Source organism: Bombina bombina, chromosome 7, assembly GCF_027579735.1.
Source record: "Bombina bombina isolate aBomBom1 chromosome 7, aBomBom1.pri, whole genome shotgun sequence".
Classification (NCBI taxonomy): Eukaryota; Metazoa; Chordata; class Amphibia; order Anura; family Bombinatoridae; genus Bombina; species Bombina bombina.
The window spans coordinates 191,484,479-191,502,454 of NC_069505.1; the positions used below are offsets into that span (position 1 = coordinate 191,484,479).

Below are 17,976 nucleotides of genomic sequence, written 5' to 3' on the forward strand. Positions count from 1 at the left end.
GGTTTGTAGGTATCAGTGACACTGTACAGAGTGGGTTTGTAGGTATTAGTGACATTTTACAAAGAGGGTTATGTAGGTATCAGTGACACTGTACAGAGAGGGTTTGTAGGTATCATTGACAATGTACAGAGAGGGTTACGTAGGTATCAGTGACACTGTACAGAGAAGGTTTGTAGGTATCAGTGACACTGTTCAGAGTGGGTTTGTAGATATCATTGACACTGTGCACAGAGGGTTTGTAGGTATCAGTGACACTTTACAGAGAGGGTTTGTAAGTTTGTAAGTATCATTGACATTGTACAGAGAGGGTTATGTAGGTATCAGTGACACTGTATAGAGTGGGTTTGTGGGTATCAGTGACACTGTGCAGAGAGGGTTATGTAGGTATTAGTAACACTGCGCAGAGAGGGTTTGTAGGTATCAGTAACACTGTACAGAGTGGGTTTGTAGGTATTAGTGACATTTTACAAAGAGGGTTATGTAGGTATCAGTGACACTGTACAGAGAGGGTTTGTAGGTATCATTGACAATGTACAGAGAGGGTTACGTAGGTATCAGTGACACTGTATAGAGTGGGTTTGTGGGTATCAGTGACACTATATAGAGTGGGTTTGTGGGTATCAGTGACACTGTACAGAGTGTGTTTGTAGGTATCAGTGACACTGTACAGAGATGGTTTGTAGGTATCAGTGACACTGTACAGAGTAGGTTTGTAGGTATCAGTGACACTGTACAGATTGGGTTTGTAGGTATCAGTGACACTGTACAGAGATGGTTTGTAGGTATCAGTGACACTGTACAGAGAATGTTTGTAGGTATCAGTGACACTGTACAGAGAGGGTTTGTAGGTATCAGTGACATTGTAAAGAGTGGGTTTGTAGCTATCAGTGACACTGTACAGAGAGGGTTATGTAGGTATCAGTGACACTGTACAGAGTGGGTTTGTAGGTATCAGTGACACTGTACAGAGAAGGTTTGTAGGTAATAGTGGCACTGTGCAGAGAGGGTTTGTAGGTATCAGTGACACTGTACAGAGAGGGTTTGTAGGTATCAGTGACATTGTAAAGAGTGGGTTTGTAGCTATCAGTGACACTGTACAGAGAGGGTTATGTAGGTATCAGTGACACTGTATAGAGTGGGTTTGTAGGTATCAGTGACACTGTGCAGAAAGGGTTATGTAGGTATTAGTGAAACTGCACAGAGAGGGTTTGAAGGTATTAGTGACATTTTACAGAGAGGGTTATGTAGGTATCAGTGACACTGTACAGAGAGGGTTATGTAGGTATCAGTGACACTGTACAGAGTTGGTTTGTAGGTATCAGTGACACTGTACAGAGAAGGTTTGTAGGTATCAGTGACACTGTTCAGAGTGGGTTTGTAGATATCATTGACACTGTGCACAGAGGGTTTGTAGGTATCAGTGACACTTTACAGAGAGGGTTTGTAAGTTTGTAAGTATCATTGACATTGTACAGAGAGGGTTATGTAGGTATCAGTGACACTGTATAGAGTGGGTTTGTGGGTATCAGTGACACTGTGCAGAGAGGGTTATGTAGGTATTAGTAACACTGCGCAGAGAGGGTTTGTAGGTATCAGTGACACTGTACAGAGTGGGTTTGTAGGTATTAGTGACATTTTACAAAGAGGGTTATGTAGGTATCAGTGACACTGTACAGAGAGGGTTTGTAGGTATCATTGACAATGTACAGAGAGGGTTACGTAGGTATCAGTGACACTGTACAGAGAAGGTTTGTAGGTATCAGTGACACTGTTCAGAGTGGGTTTGTAGATATCATTGACACTGTGCACAGAGGGTTTGTAGGTATCAGTGACACTTTACAGAGAGGGTTTGTAAGTTTGTAAGTATCATTGACATTGTACAGAGAGGGTTATGTAGGTATCAGTGACACTGTATAGAGTGGGTTTGTGGGTATCAGTGACACTGTGCAGAGAGGGTTATGTAGGTATTAGTAACACTGCGCAGAGAGGGTTTGTAGGTATCAGTAACACTGTACAGAGTGGGTTTGTAGGTATTAGTGACATTTTACAAAGAGGGTTATGTAGGTATCAGTGACACTGTACAGAGAGGGTTTGTAGGTATCATTGACAATGTACAGAGAGGGTTACGTAGGTATCAGTGACACTGTATAGAGTGGGTTTGTGGGTATCAGTGACACTATATAGAGTGGGTTTGTGGGTATCAGTGACACTGTACAGAGTGTGTTTGTAGGTATCAGTGACACTGTACAGAGATGGTTTGTAGGTATCAGTGACACTGTACAGAGTAGGTTTGTAGGTATCAGTGACACTGTACAGATTGGGTTTGTAGGTATCAGTGACACTGTACAGAGATGGTTTGTAGGTATCAGTGACACTGTACAGAGAATGTTTGTAGGTATCAGTGACACTGTACAGAGAGGGTTTGTAGGTATCAGTGACATTGTAAAGAGTGGGTTTGTAGCTATCAGTGACACTGTACAGAGAGGGTTATGTAGGTATCAGTGACACTGTACAGAGTGGGTTTGTAGGTATCAGTGACACTGTACAGAGAAGGTTTGTAGGTAATAGTGGCACTGTGCAGAGAGGGTTTGTAGTTATCAGTGACACTGTACAGAGAGGGTTATGTAGGTATAAGTGAGCCTGTACAGAGAGGGTTTGTAGGTATCAGTGACACTGTGCAGAGAGGGTTTGTAGGTATCAGTGACACTGTACAGAGTGGGTTTGTAAGTATTAGCGACACTGTACAGAGAGGGTTTGTAAGTATCAGTGACACTGTGCACAGAGGGTTTGTAGGTATCAGTGACATTGTACAGAGAGGCTTATGTAGGTATCAGTGACACTGTACAGAGAGGGTTTGTAGGTATCAGTGACACTGTACAGAGAGGGATATGTAGGTATCAGTGACACTGTACAGAGAAGGTTATGTAGGTATCAGTGACACTGTACAGAATGGGTTTGTAGGTATCAGTGACACTGTACAGAGTGGGTTTGTACGTGTCAGTGAGACTGTACAGAGTGGGTTTGTAGATATCACTGACACTGTACAGAGATGGTTTGTAGTTATCAGTGACACTGTACAGAGATGGTTTGTAGGTATCAGTGACACTGTACAGAGAGGGTTTGTAGGTAGAAATGACACTGTACAGAGAGGGTTTGTAAGTATCAGTGGCACTGTACAAAGAGGGTTTGTAGGTATTAGTGACACTGTACAGAGTGGGTTTGTAGGTATCAGTGACACTGTACAGAGAAGGTTTGTAGGTAATAGTGACACTGTGCAGAGAGGGTTTGTAGGTATCAGTGACACTGTACAGAGAGGGTTATGTAGGTATCAGTGGAACTGTACAGAGAGGGTTTGTAGGTGTCAGTGACACTATACCTAGAAGGTTTGTAGGTATTAGTGACACTGTGCAGAGAGGGTTTGTGTGTATTAATGACACTGTACATAGAGGGTTTGTAGGTATCAGTGACACTGTACAGAGTGAGTTTGTAGGTATTAGTTACACTGTTCAGAGAGGGTTTGTAAGTATCAGTGACATTGTACAGAGAGGGTTATGTAGGTATCAGTGAAACTGTACAGAGAGGGTTATGTAGGTATCAGTGACACTGTATAGAGTGGGTTTGTGGGTATCAGTGACACTGTGCAGAGAGGGTTATGTAGGTATTAGTGACACTGCGCAGAGAGGGTTTGTAGGTATCAGTGACACTGTACAGAGTAGGTTTGTAGGTATTAGTGACACTGTACAGAGAGGGTTATGTAGGTATCAGAGACACTGTACAGAGAGGGTTTGTAGGTATCAGTGACAATGTACAGAGAGGGTTATGTAGGTATCAGTGACACTGTATAGAATGGGTTTGTGGGTATCAGTGACACTGTACAAAGTGGGTTTGTGGGTATCAGTGACACTGTACAGAGTGGGTTTGTAGACATCAGTGACACTGTACAGAGATGGTTTGTAAGTATCAGTGACACTGTACAGAGAAGGTTTGTAGGTATCAGTTACACTGTACATAGGGGTTTGTAGGTATCAGTGACACTGTACAGAGTTGGTTTGTAGGTATCAGTGACGCTGTACAGAATGGGTTTGTAGGTATCAGTGACACTGTACAGAGTTGGTTTGTAGGTATCAGTGTCACTGCACAGAGAGGGTTATGTAGGTATCAGTGACACTGTACAGAGTTGGTTTGTAGGTATCAGTGACACTGCACAGAGAGGGTTATGTAGGAAGCAGTGACACTGTACAGAGAGGGTTTGTAGCTATCAGTGACACTGTACAGAGATGGTTATGTAGGTATCAGTGACACTGTACAGAAAAGGTTATGTAGGTATCAGTGACACTGTACAGAGTGGGTTTGTAGGTATCAGTGACACTGTACAGAGAAGGTTTGTAGGTAATAGTGACACTGTGCAGAGAGGGTTTGTAGGTATCAGTGACACTGTACAGAGAGGGTTATGTAGGTATCAGTGGAACTGTACAGAGAGGGTTTGTAGGTGTCAGTGACACTATACCTAGAAGGTTTGTAGGTATTAGTGACACTGTGCAGAGAGGGTTTGTATGTATTAATGACACTGTACATAGAGGGTTTGTAGGTATCAGTGACACTGTACAGAGTGAGTTTGTAGGTATTAGTTACACTGTTCAGAGAGGGTTTGTAAGTATCAGTGACATTGTACAGAGAGGGTTATGTAGGTATCAGTGACACTGTACAGAGAGGGTTATGTAGGTATCAGTGACACTGTATAGAATGGGTTTGTGGGTATCAGTGACACTGTACAAAGTGGGTTTGTGGGTATCAGTGACACTGTACAGAGTGGGTTTGTAGACATCAGTGACACTGTACAGAGATGGTTTGTAGGTATCAGTGACACTGTACAGAGAAGGTTTGTAGGTATCAGTTACACTGTACATAGGGGTTTGTAGGTATCAGTGACACTGTACAGAGTTGGTTTGTAGGTATCAGTGACGCTGTACAGAATGGGTTTGTAGGTATCAGTGACACTGTACAGAGTTGGTTTGTAGGTATCAGTGTCACTGCACAGAGAGGGTTATGTAGGTATCAGTGACACTGTACAGAGTTGGTTTGTAGGTATCAGTGACACTGCACAGAGAGGGTTATGTAGGAAGCAGTGACACTGTACAGAGAGGGTTTGTAGCTATCAGTGACACTGTACAGAGATGGTTATGTAGGTATCAGTGACACTGTACAGAAAAGGTTATGTAGGTATCAGTAACACTGTACAGATAGTGTTTGTAGGTATGAGTGACACTGTACAGAGAGGGTTATGTAGGTATCAGTGACATAGTGCAGAGTGGGTTTGTAGGTATCAGTGACACTGTACAGAGAGGGTTATGTAGGTATCAGTGACACTGTACTGAGAGGGTTATGTAGGTATCAGTGACACAGTGCAGAGTGGATTTGTAGGTATCAGTGACACTGTACAGAGAGGGTTATGTAGGTATCAGTGACACTGTACAGAGAGGGTTACAGTATGCAGGTATCAGTGACACTATACAGAAAGGGTTTCTAGGTATCAGTGACACTGTACAGAGAGGGTTTCTAGGTATCAGTGACACTGTACATAGAGGGTTATGTAGGTATCAGTGACACTGTACAGAGAGGGTTATGTAGGTATCAGTGACACTGTACAGAGAGGGTTATGTAGGTATCAGTGACACTGTACAGAGAGGGTTACAGTATGCAGGTATCAGTGACACTATACAGAAAGGGTGTCTAGGTATCAGCGACACTGTACAGAGAGGGTTTCTAGGTATCAGTGACACTGTACAGAGAGGGTTTCTAGGTATCAGTGACACTGTACAGAGAGGGTACATGGCTATTAGTGATGCAGATGGTGAATAAGATTACTTCTTCTCTGGGTACTTATTTGCTCTCCACAGGTCACTGGTGTTTCATTCTCCCAATTCCTCTGTGAGAGAACAGAAACTGCTCATGTTTATTTCCTATGTTAATCATTAATGTAAATGGAAATTAATTTGTCTATAAAATGGCTTCAACAAAAGGAAATTTGACTAAATGTTAATTAATAACAAAGATCTCTGTGCACAAATTATATAATGACAACAGATTATATAGAAGTAACAGTTACTGTGCACAAATCATATAATGACAACAAATTCTATAGGGGTAAGTTACTGTGCACAAATCATTTAATGGCAATAGATTTTATAGTGGTAGAAGTTACTGTGTACAAATCATATTATGCCAACAAATTCTATAGGGGTTAGTTACTGTGCACAAATCATAAAATGGCAATAGATTTTATAGTGGTAGCAGTTACTGTGCACAAATCATATTATGCCAACAAATTAAATTCTATAGGGGTAAGTTACTGTGCACAAATCATATAATTGAAACAGATTATATAGAGGTAACATTTACTGTGCACAAATCAGATAATGACAACATATTCTATAGAGGTAACAGTTACTGTACACAAATTATATAATGACAAAAGATAATATAGAGGTAACAGTTACTGTGCATAAATCATATAATGACAACAGATTCTATATCTGTAACAGTTACTGTGCACAAATCATATAATGACAACAGATTCTATAGAGGTAACATTTACTGTGCACAAATCATATAATGACAACAGATTCTATAGGGGTAACAGTTACTGTGCGCAAATCATATAATGGCAACAGATTATATAGGGGTAACAGTTACTGTGCACAAATCATATAATGACAACAGATTATATAGGGGTAACAGTTACTGTGCACAAATCATTTAATGACAGCAGATTATATAGAGGTAACATTTACTGTGCACAAATCATATAATGACAACAGATTATATAGGGGTAACAGTTACTGTACACAAATTATATAATGACAACATATTATATAGAGGAAAACATTTACTGTGCACAAATCATATAATGACAACATATTCTATAGGGGTAACAGTTACTGTGCACAAATCATATAATGACAACAGATTATATAGGGGTAACAGTTACTGTGCACAAATTATATAATGACAACAGATTATATAGAAGTAACAGTTACTGTGCACAAATCATATAATGACAACAGATTATACAGAGGTGACATTTACTGTGTACAAATCATATAATGACAACAGATTCTATAGGGGTAACAGTTACTGTGCACAAATAATATAGTGACAACAGATTATATAGGGGTAACAGTTACTGTGCACAAATCATTTAATGACAACAGATTATATAGGGGTAACAGTTACTGTGCACAAATCATATAATGACAACAGATTGTATAGAAGTAACAGTTACTGTGAACAAATTGTATAATGACAACAGATTATATAGAGGCAAGATTTACTGTGCACAAATCATATAATAACAACAGATTCTATAGTGGTAACAGTTACTGTGTGCAAATCGTATAATGATAACAGATTATATAGGGGTAACAGTTACTGTGCACAAACCATATAATGACAACAGATTATATAGAAGTAACAGTTACTGTGAACAAATTGTATAATGACAAAAGATTATATAGAAGTAACAGTTACTGTACACAAATTATATAATGAAAACAGATTATATAGAGGTAAGATTTACTTTGCACAAATCATATAATGACAACAGATTCTATAGAGGTAACAGTTACTGTGCACAAATCATATAATGACAACAGATTATATAGGGGTAACAGTTACTGTGCACAAATTGTATAATGATGACAATATCTATATAGGTAACACTTGACTATGCTCACTATGCTCTCCTGCCACTGACTACTAACCATTTTTATTTTAGATATGCTCACTATGAGGGACACATTAATTCCCAGGTCTGGTCAGTAACTATGTGTAATACAGACTGTGGTAGACATGTTCTAGGTATCATTTCTAGAACATAAAAGACATAAACATATGACATATGTACCTGGACAGGGTAGAAGATGGCTTGTATGGTGGGCAGGATCTCCGTGAAGAAATGGTCCCAAAGTTCAGCGATAATTGCAATGCGGTTTTCATCTGAAGACAGATTATCATATGATACTAGTTATCACTTAAATTATTGCATCTGGGCTAACAATAAAAAACTATACATTTTATTTCTCCAATAGGGTTAAACACATAGTTAAAGTCAGGTCCAGAGTAGCAATGTACTGCTAGACCAGAATTAAACTTCTGAACTAATCAGGAACCCCATATGTGTATATTCGCCAATCAATAGCCATGTTTAGCTCAGGGTCATCAGTGAATTGCCGCTCCAGATCTGACTTTAACTATGGGTTTTTCCCATTTGTGGCACGAAATAGCACAATAAGTGAATGCTGTAAATAGTGCAATAAACAAATTACAGCATTTTTATTGAAGCATTATGTCTTAATCATGAAATGTGTCAGGTCTCCACACTTATTTTTTTATTTGAGTGATATTTATTACACATCTAACCTATAAGAAAGGCAAGCGCACATCTAACCTATTAGAGAGGCAAGCGCACATCTAACCTATTAGAGAGGCAAGCACACTTCTAACTTATTAGAGAGGCAAGCGCACATGTAACCTATTAGAGAGGCAAGCGCACTTCTAACCTATTAGAGAGGCAAGCGCACTTCTAACCTATTAGAGAGGCAAGCGCACTTCTAACCTATTAGAGAGGCAAGAGCACATCTAACTTATTAGAGAGGCAAGCGCACATCTAACCTATTAGAGAGGCAAGCGCACATCTAACCTAATAGACAGACAAGCGCACTTCTAATCTATTAGAGAGGCAAGCGCACATCTAGCCTAATAGAGAGGCAAGCGAACATCTAACCTATTAGAGAGGCAAGCGCACATCTAACCTATTAGAGAGGCAAGCGCACATCTAACATATTAGAGAGGCAAGCGCACATCTGGTCTGGCACTGCTCTGGTGGCCGCATGCAAATACGTTAAAAACAGAATTTATGTTTACCTGATAAATTACTTTCTCCAACGGTGTGTCCGGTCCACGGCGTCATCCTTACTTGTGGGATATTCTCTTCCCCAACAGGAAATGGCAAAGAGCCCAGCAAAGCTGGTCACATGATCCCTCCTAGGCTCCGCCTACCCCAGTCATTCGACCGACGTTAAGGAGGAATATTTGCATAGGAGAAACCATATGGTACCGTGGTGACTGTAGTTAAAGAAAATAAATTATCAGACCTGATTAAAAAAACCAGGGCGGGCCGTGGACCGGACACACCGTTGGAGAAAGTAATTTATCAGGTAAACATAAATTCTGTTTTCTCCAACATAGGTGTGTCCGGTCCACGGCGTCATCCTTACTTGTGGGAACCAATACCAAAGCTTTAGGACACGGATGAAGGGAGGGAGCAAATCAGGTCACCTAAATGGAAGGCACCACGGCTTGCAAAACCTTTCTCCCAAAAATAGCCTCAGAAGAAGCAAAAGTATCAAACTTGTAAAATTTGGTAAAAGTGTGCAGTGAAGACCAAGTCGCTGCCCTACATATCTGATCAACAGAAGCCTCGTTCTTGAAGGCCCATGTGGAAGCCACAGCCCTAGTGGAATGAGCTGTGATTCTTTCGGGAGGCTGCCGTCCGGCAGTCTCGTAAGCCAATCTGATGATGCTTTTAATCCAAAAAGAGAGAGAGGTAGAAGTTGCTTTTTGACCTCTCCTTTTACCTGAATAAACAACAAACAAGGAAGATGTTTGTCTAAAATCCTTTGTAGCATCTAAATAGAATTTTAGAGCGCGAACAACATCCAAATTGTGCAACAAACGTTCCTTCTTTGAAACTGGTTTCGGACACAGAGAAGGTACGATAATCTCCTGGTTAATGTTTTTGTTAGAAACAACTTTTGGAAGAAAACCAGGTTTAGTACGTAAAACCACCTTATCTGCATGGAACACCAGATAAGGAGGAGAACACTGCAGAGCAGATAATTCTGAAACTCTTCTAGCAGAAGAAATTGCAACTAAAAACAAAACTTTCCAAGATAATAACTTAATATCAACGGAATGCAAGGGTTCAAACGGAACCCCCTGAAGAACTGAAAGAACTAAATTGAGACTCAAAGGAGGAGTCAAAGGTTTGTAAATAGGCTTAATTCTAACCAGAGCCTGAACAAAGGCTTGAACATCTGGCACAGCGGCCAGCTTTTTGTGAAGTAACACAGACAAGGCAGAAATCTGTCCCTTCAGGGAACTTGCAGATAATCCTTTTTCCAATCCTTCTTGAAGGAAGGATAGAATCCTAGGAATCCTAACCTTGTCCCAAGGGAATCCTTTAGATTCACACCAACAGATATATTTTTTCCAAATTTTGTGGTAAATCTTTCTAGTTACAGGCTTTCTGGCCTGAACAAGAGTATCGATAACAGAATCTGAGAATCCTCGCTTCGATAAGATCAAGCGTTCAATCTCCAAGCAGTCAGCTGGAGTGAAACCAGATTCGGATGTTCGAACGGACCCTGAACAAGAAGGTCTCGTCTCAAAGGTAGCTTCCAAGGAGGAGCCGATGACATATTCACCAGATCTGCGTACCAAGTCCTGCGTGGCCACGCAGGAGCTATCAAGATCACCGACGCCCTCTCCTGATTGATCCTGGCTACCAGCCTGGGGATGAGAGGAAACGGCGGGAACACATAAGCTAGTTTGAAGGTCCAAGGTGCTACTAGTGCATCCACTAGAGCCGCCGTGGGATCCCTGGATCTGGACCCGTAGCAAGGAACTTTGAAGTTCTGACGAGAGGCCATCAGATCCATGTCTGGAATGCCCCACAGCTGAGTGACTTGGGCAAAGATTTCCGGATGGAGTTCCCACTCCCCCGGATGCAATGTCTGACGACTCAGAAAATCCGCTTCCCAATTTTCCACTCCTGGGATGTGGATAGCAGACAGGTGGCAGGAGTGAGACTCCGCCCATAGAATGATTTTGGTCACTTCTTCCATCGCCAGGGAACTCCTTGTTCCCCCCTGATGGTTGATGTACGCAACAGTTGTCATGTTGTCTGATTGAAACCGTATGAACTTGGCCCTCGCTAGCTGAGGCCAAGCCTTGAGAGCATTGAATATCGCTCTCAGTTCCAGAATATTTATCGGTAGAAGAGATTCTTCCCGAGACCAAAGACCCTGAGCTTTCAGGGATCCCCAGACCGCGCCCCAGCCCATCAGACTGGCGTCGGTCGTGACAATGACCCACTCTGGTCTGCGGAATGTCATCCCTCGTGACAGGTTGTCCAGGGACAGCCACCAACGGAGTGAGTCTCTGGTCCTCTGATTTACTTGTATCTTCGGAGACAAGTCTGTATAGTCCCCATTCCACTGACTGAGCATGCACAGTTGTAATGGTCTTAGATGAATGCGTGCAAAAGGAACTATGTCCATTGCCGCTACCATCAACCCGATCACTTCCATGCACTGAGCTATGGAAGGAAGAGGAACGGAATGGAGTATCCGACAAGAGTCTAGAAGTTTTGTTTTTCTGGCCTCTGTCAGAAAAATCCTCATTTCTAAGGAGTCTATTATTGTTCCCAAGAAGGGAACCCTTGTTGACGGAGATAGAGAACTCTTTTCCACGTTCACTTTCCATCCGTGAGATCTGAGAAAGGCCAGGACAATGTCCGTGTGAGCCTTTGCTTGAGGAAGGGACGACGCTTGAATCAGAATGTCGTCCAAGTAAGGTACTACAGCAATGCCCCTTGGTCTTAGCACAGCTAGAAGGGACCCTAGTACCTTTGTGAAAATCCTTGGAGCAGTGGCTAATCCGAAAGGAAGCGCCACGAACTGGTAATGTTTGTCCAGGAATGCGAACCTCAGGAACCGATGATGTTCCTTGTGGATAGGAATATGTAGATACGCATCCTTTAAATCCACCGTGGTCATGAATTGACCTTCCTGGATGGAAGGAAGAATAGTTCGAATGGTTTCCATCTTGAACGATGGAACCTTGAGAAACTTGTTTAAGATCTTGAGATCTAAGATTGGTCTGAACGTTCCCTCTTTTTTGGGAACTATAAACAGATTGGAGTAGAACCCCATCCCTTGTTCTCTTAATGGAACGGGATGAATCACTCCCATTTTTAACAGGTCTTCTACACAATGTAAGAATGCCTGTCTTTTTATGTGGTCTGAAGACAACTGAGACCTGTGGAACCTCCCCCTTGGGGGAAGTCCCTTGAATTCCAGAAGATAACCTTGGGAGACTATTTCTAGCGCCCAAGGATCCAGAACATCTCTTGCCCAAGCCTGAGCGAAGAGAGAGAGTCTGCCCCCCACCAGATCCGGTCCCGGATCGGGGGCTAACATTTCATGCTGTCTTGGTAGCAGTGGCAGGTTTCTTGGCCTGCTTTCCCTTGTTCCAGCCTTGCATTGGTCTCCAAGCTGGCTTGGCTTGAGAAGTATTACCCTCTTGCTTAGAGGACGTAGCACTTTGGGCTGGTCCGTTTCTACGAAAGGGACGAAAATTAGGTTTATTTTTTTGCCTTGAAAGGCCGATCCTGAGGAAGGGCGTGGCCCTTACCCCCAGTGATATCCGAGATAATCTCTTTCAAGTCAGGGCCAAACAGCGTTTTCCCCTTGAAAGGAATGTTAAGTAGCTTGTTCTTGGAAGACGCATCAGCCGACCAAGATTTCAACCAAAGCGCTCTGCGCGCCACAATAGCAAACCCAGAATTCTTAGCCGCTAACCTAGCCAATTGCAAGGTGGCGTCTAGGGTGAAAGAATTAGCCAATTTGAGAGCATTGATTCTGTCCATAATCTCCTCATAAGGAGGAGAATCACTGTCGACCGCCTTTATCAGCTCATCGAACCAGAAACATGCGGCTGTAGCGACAGGGACAATGCATGAAATTGGTTGTAGAAGGTAACCCTGCTGAACAAACATCTTTTTAAGCAAACCTTCTAATTTTTTATCCATAGGATCTTTGAAAGCACAACTATCCTCTATGGGTATAGTGGTGCGTTTGTTTAAAGTGGAAACCGCTCCCTCGACCTTGGGGACTGTCTGCCATAAGTCCTTTCTGGGGTCGACCATAGGAAACAATTTTTTAAATATGGGGGGAGGGACGAAAGGAATACCGGGCCTTTCCCATTCTTTATTAACAATGTCCGCCACCCGCTTGGGTATAGGAAAAGCTTCTGGGAGCCCCGGCACCTCTAGGAACTTGTCCATTTTACATAGTTTCTCTGGGATGACCAACTTGTCACAATCATCCAGAGTGGATAATACCTCCTTAAGCAGAATGCGGAGATGTTCCAACTTAAATTTAAATGCAATCACATCAGGTTCAGCTTGTTGAGAAATGTTCCCTGAATCAGTAATTTCTCCCTCAGTCAAAACCTCCCTGGCCCCATCAGACTGAGTTAGGGGCCCTTCAGAAATATTAATATCAGCGTCGTCATGCTCTTCAGTATCTAAAACAGAGCAGTCGCGCTTACGCTGATAAGTGTTCATTTTGGCTAAAATGTTTTTGACAGAATTATCCATTACAGCCGTTAATTGTTGCATAGTAAGGAGTATTGGCGCGCTAGATGTACTAGGGGCCTCCTGAGTGGGCAAGACTCGTGTAGACGAAGGAGGGAATGATGCAGTACCATGCTTACTCCCCTCACTTGAGGAATCATCTGGGGCATCATTGTCATTGTCACATAAATCACATTTATTTAAATGAATAGGAATTCTGGCTTCCCCACATTCAGAACACAGTCTATCTGGTAGTTCAGACATGTTAAACAGGCATAAACTTGATAACAAGTACAAAAAACGTTTTAAAATAAAACCGTTACTGTCACTTTAAATTTTAAACTGAACACACTTTATTACTGCAAATGCGAAAAAACATGAAGGAATTGTTCAAAATTCACCAAATTTTCACCACAGTGTCTTAAAGCCTTAAAAGTATTGCACACCAAATTTGGAAGCTTTAACCCTTAAAATAACGGAACCGGAGCCGTTTTGAACTTTAACCCCTTTACAGTCCCTGGTATCTGCTTCGCTGAGACCCAACCAAGCCCCAAGGGGAATACGATACCAAATGACGCCTTCAGAAAGTCTTTTCTAAGTATCAGAGCTCCTCTCACATGCGACTGCATGCCATGCCTCTCAAAAACAAGTGCGCAACACCGGCGCGAAAATGAGGCTCTGCCTATGCTTTGGGAAAGCCCCTAAAGAATAAGGTGTCTAAAACAGTGCCTGCCGATATTATTATATCAAAATACCCAGATAAAATGATTCCTCAAGGCTAAATATGTGTTAATAATCAATCGATTTAGCCCAAAAAAAGTCTACAGTCTTAATAAGCCCTTTTGAAGCCCTTATTTACAATCGTAATAAACATGGCTTACCGGATCCCAGAGGGAAAATGACAGCTTCCAGCATTACATCGTCTTGTTAGAATGTGTCATACCTCAAGCAGCAAGAGACTGCTCACTGTTCCCCCAACTGAAGTTAATTGCTCTCAACAGTCCTGTGTGGAACAGCCATGGATTTTAGTGACGGTTGCTAAAATCATTTTCCTCATACAAACAGAAATCTTCATCTCTTTTCTGTTTCTGAGTAAATAGTACATACCAGCACTATTTCAAAATAACAAACTCTTGATTGAATAATAAAAACTACAGTTAAACACTAAAAAACTCTAAGCCATCTCCGTGGAGATGTTGCCTGTACAACGGCAAAGAGAATGACTGGGGTAGGCGGAGCCTAGGAGGGATCATGTGACCAGCTTTGCTGGGCTCTTTGCCATTTCCTGTTGGGGAAGAGAATATCCCACAAGTAAGGATGACGCCGTGGACCGGACACACCTATGTTGGAGAAATTACATCAGTATATAATTTGACTTTATTTTTTCCCAGAAAGGGAATTTTGACCCTCATAATGAGAGATGAGCTGTGGCCGCCTGTAGTAAATATTAGGGTTAAACCCATCAGTAATATATGTATTCACATCAGTATATGTAATCACATCAGTATATGTATACACATCAGTATATGTATACACATCAGTATATGTATTCACATCAGTATATGTATACACATCAGTATATGTATACACATCAGTATATGTAATCATATCAGTATATGTATACACATCAGTATATGTATACACATCAGTATATGTAATCACATCAGTATATGTATACACATCAGTATATGTAATCACAGCAGTATATGTAATCACAGCAGTATATGTAATCACATCAGAATATGTATACCCATCAGTATATGTATACACATCAGTATATGTATACCCAACAGTATATGTATACAAATCAGTATATGTATACACATCAGTATATGTAATCACAGCAGTATATGTAATCACATCAGAATATGTATACCCATCAGTATATGTATACACATCAGTATATGTATACCCAACAGTATATGTATACCCAACAGTATATGTACACACATCAGTATATGTATACACATCAGTATATGTATACACATTAGTACATGTAATCACAGCAGTATATGTATACACATCAGTATATGTATACACATCAGTATATGTATACACATCAGTATATGTAATCAAATCAGTATAAATATACACATCAATCAGTATATGTAATCACATCAGTATATGTATACACATCAGTATATGTAATCACATCAGTATATGTATACAGATCAGCATATGTACACACATCAGTATATATATACACATCAGTATATGTAATCACATCAGTATATGTACACACATCAGTATATGTACACACAGCAGTATATGTAATCACAGCAGTAAATGTATACCCATCAGTATATGTACACACATCAGTATATGTATACACATCAGTATATGCAATCACAGCAGTATATTTAATCACAGCAGTATATGTATACACATCAGTATATGTATACACATCAGTATATGTAATCACATCAGTATATGTAATCACATCAGTATATGTATACACATCAGTATATGTATACACATCAGTATATGTAATCACAGCAGTATATTTAATCACATCAGAATATGTATACACATCAGTATATGTATACACATCAGTATATGTATACCCAACAGTATATGTATACACATCAGTATATGTATTCACATCAGTATATGTATACACATCAGTATATGTAATCACATCAGTATATGTAATCACATCAGTATATGTAATCACAGCAGTATATGTAATCACATCAGTATATGTATACACAGCAGTATATGTAATCACATCAGTATATGTAGTATATGTAATCACATCAGTATATGTAGTATATGTAATCACATCAGTATATGTAATCACAGCAGTATATGTAATCACATCAGAATATGTATACACATCAGTATATGTATACACATCAGTATATGTATACACATCAGTATATGTATACACATCAGTATATGTAATCACATCAGTATATAAAATCACATCAGTATATGTATACACATCAGTATATGTAATCACAGCAGTATATGTAATCACAGCTATATATGTAATCACAGCAGTATATGTATACACATCAGTATATGTAACACATCAGTATATGTAATCACATCAGTATATGTAATCACATCAGTATATGTAATCACAGCAGTATATGTAATCACATCAGTATATGTATACACAGCAGTATATGTAATCACAGCAGTAAATGTATACCCATCAGTATATGTACACACATCAGTATATGTATACACATCAGTATATGTATACACATCAGTATATGCAATCACAGCAGTATATTTAATCACAGCAGTATATGTATACACATCAGTATATGTATACACATCAGTATATGTAATCACATCAGTATATGTAATCACATCAGTATATGTATGCACATCAGTATATGTATACACATCAGTATATGTATACACATCAGTATATGTAATCACATCAGTATATGTATACACATCAGTATATGTATACACATCAGTATATGTATACACATCAGTATATGTAATCACAGCAGTATATGTAATCACATCAGAATATGTATACACATCAGTATATGTATACACATCAGTATATGTATACCAAACAGTATATGTATACACATCAGTATATGTATTCACATCAGTATACGTATACACATCAGTATATGTAATCACATCAGTATATGTAATCACATCAGTATATGTAATCACAGCAGTATATGTAATCACATCAGTATATGTATACACAGCAGTATATGTAATCACATCAGAATATGTATACACATCAGTATATGTAATCACATCAGAATATGTATACACATCAGTATATGTAATCACATCAGTATATGTATACACATCAGTATATGTAATCACAGCAGTATATGTATACACATCAGTATATATAACAGCAGTATATGTAATCACATCAGAATATGTATACACATCAGTATATGTAATCACAGCAGTATCTGTATACCCATCAGTATATGTACACACATCAGTATATGTAATCACAGCAGTATATGTATACACATCAGTATATGTAATCACATCGGTATGTGTTATGTATACACATCAGTATATGTTTACACATCAGTATATGAATACACATCAGTATATGTATACACATCAGTATATGTAATCACAGTATATGTATACACATCAGTAAATGTATACACATCAGTATATGTAATCACAGTAATAGTATATGTATACACATTAGTATATGTATACAGATCAGTATATGTATACATATCAGTATATGTAATCACATAAGAATATGTATACATATTAGTATATGTAATCACAGCAGTATATGTAATCACATCAGTATATGTAATCACATCAGTATATGTATACACATTAGTATATGTATACAGATCAGTATATGTATACATATCAGTATATGTAATCACATCAGTATATGTAATCACATCAGTATATGTAATCACATCAGTATATGTATACACATCCGTATATGTAACCACAGTACTGTATATAAATACACATTAGTATATGTAATCACATCTGTATATGTATACACATCAGTATATGAAATCACAGTACTGTATACGTATACACATTAGTATATGTAATCACATCAGTATATGTATACAGATCAGTAT

At 39.7% G+C, this 17,976-nt stretch overlaps 1 protein-coding gene across 1 annotated transcript in view; it reads right to left on the minus strand.

Moving 5' to 3' along the window:
* Positions 1 to 17,976, minus strand: part of PRR5L (proline rich 5 like) — a 276,250-nt gene that overhangs the window by 82,907 nt on the left and 175,367 nt on the right. Inside the window, exon 6 of the mRNA XM_053720519.1 lies at positions 7,904 to 7,995. Coding sequence (XP_053576494.1) covers positions 7,904 to 7,995 — 92 coding nt within the window. The remainder of the gene's footprint in view (positions 1 to 7,903; positions 7,996 to 17,976) is intronic.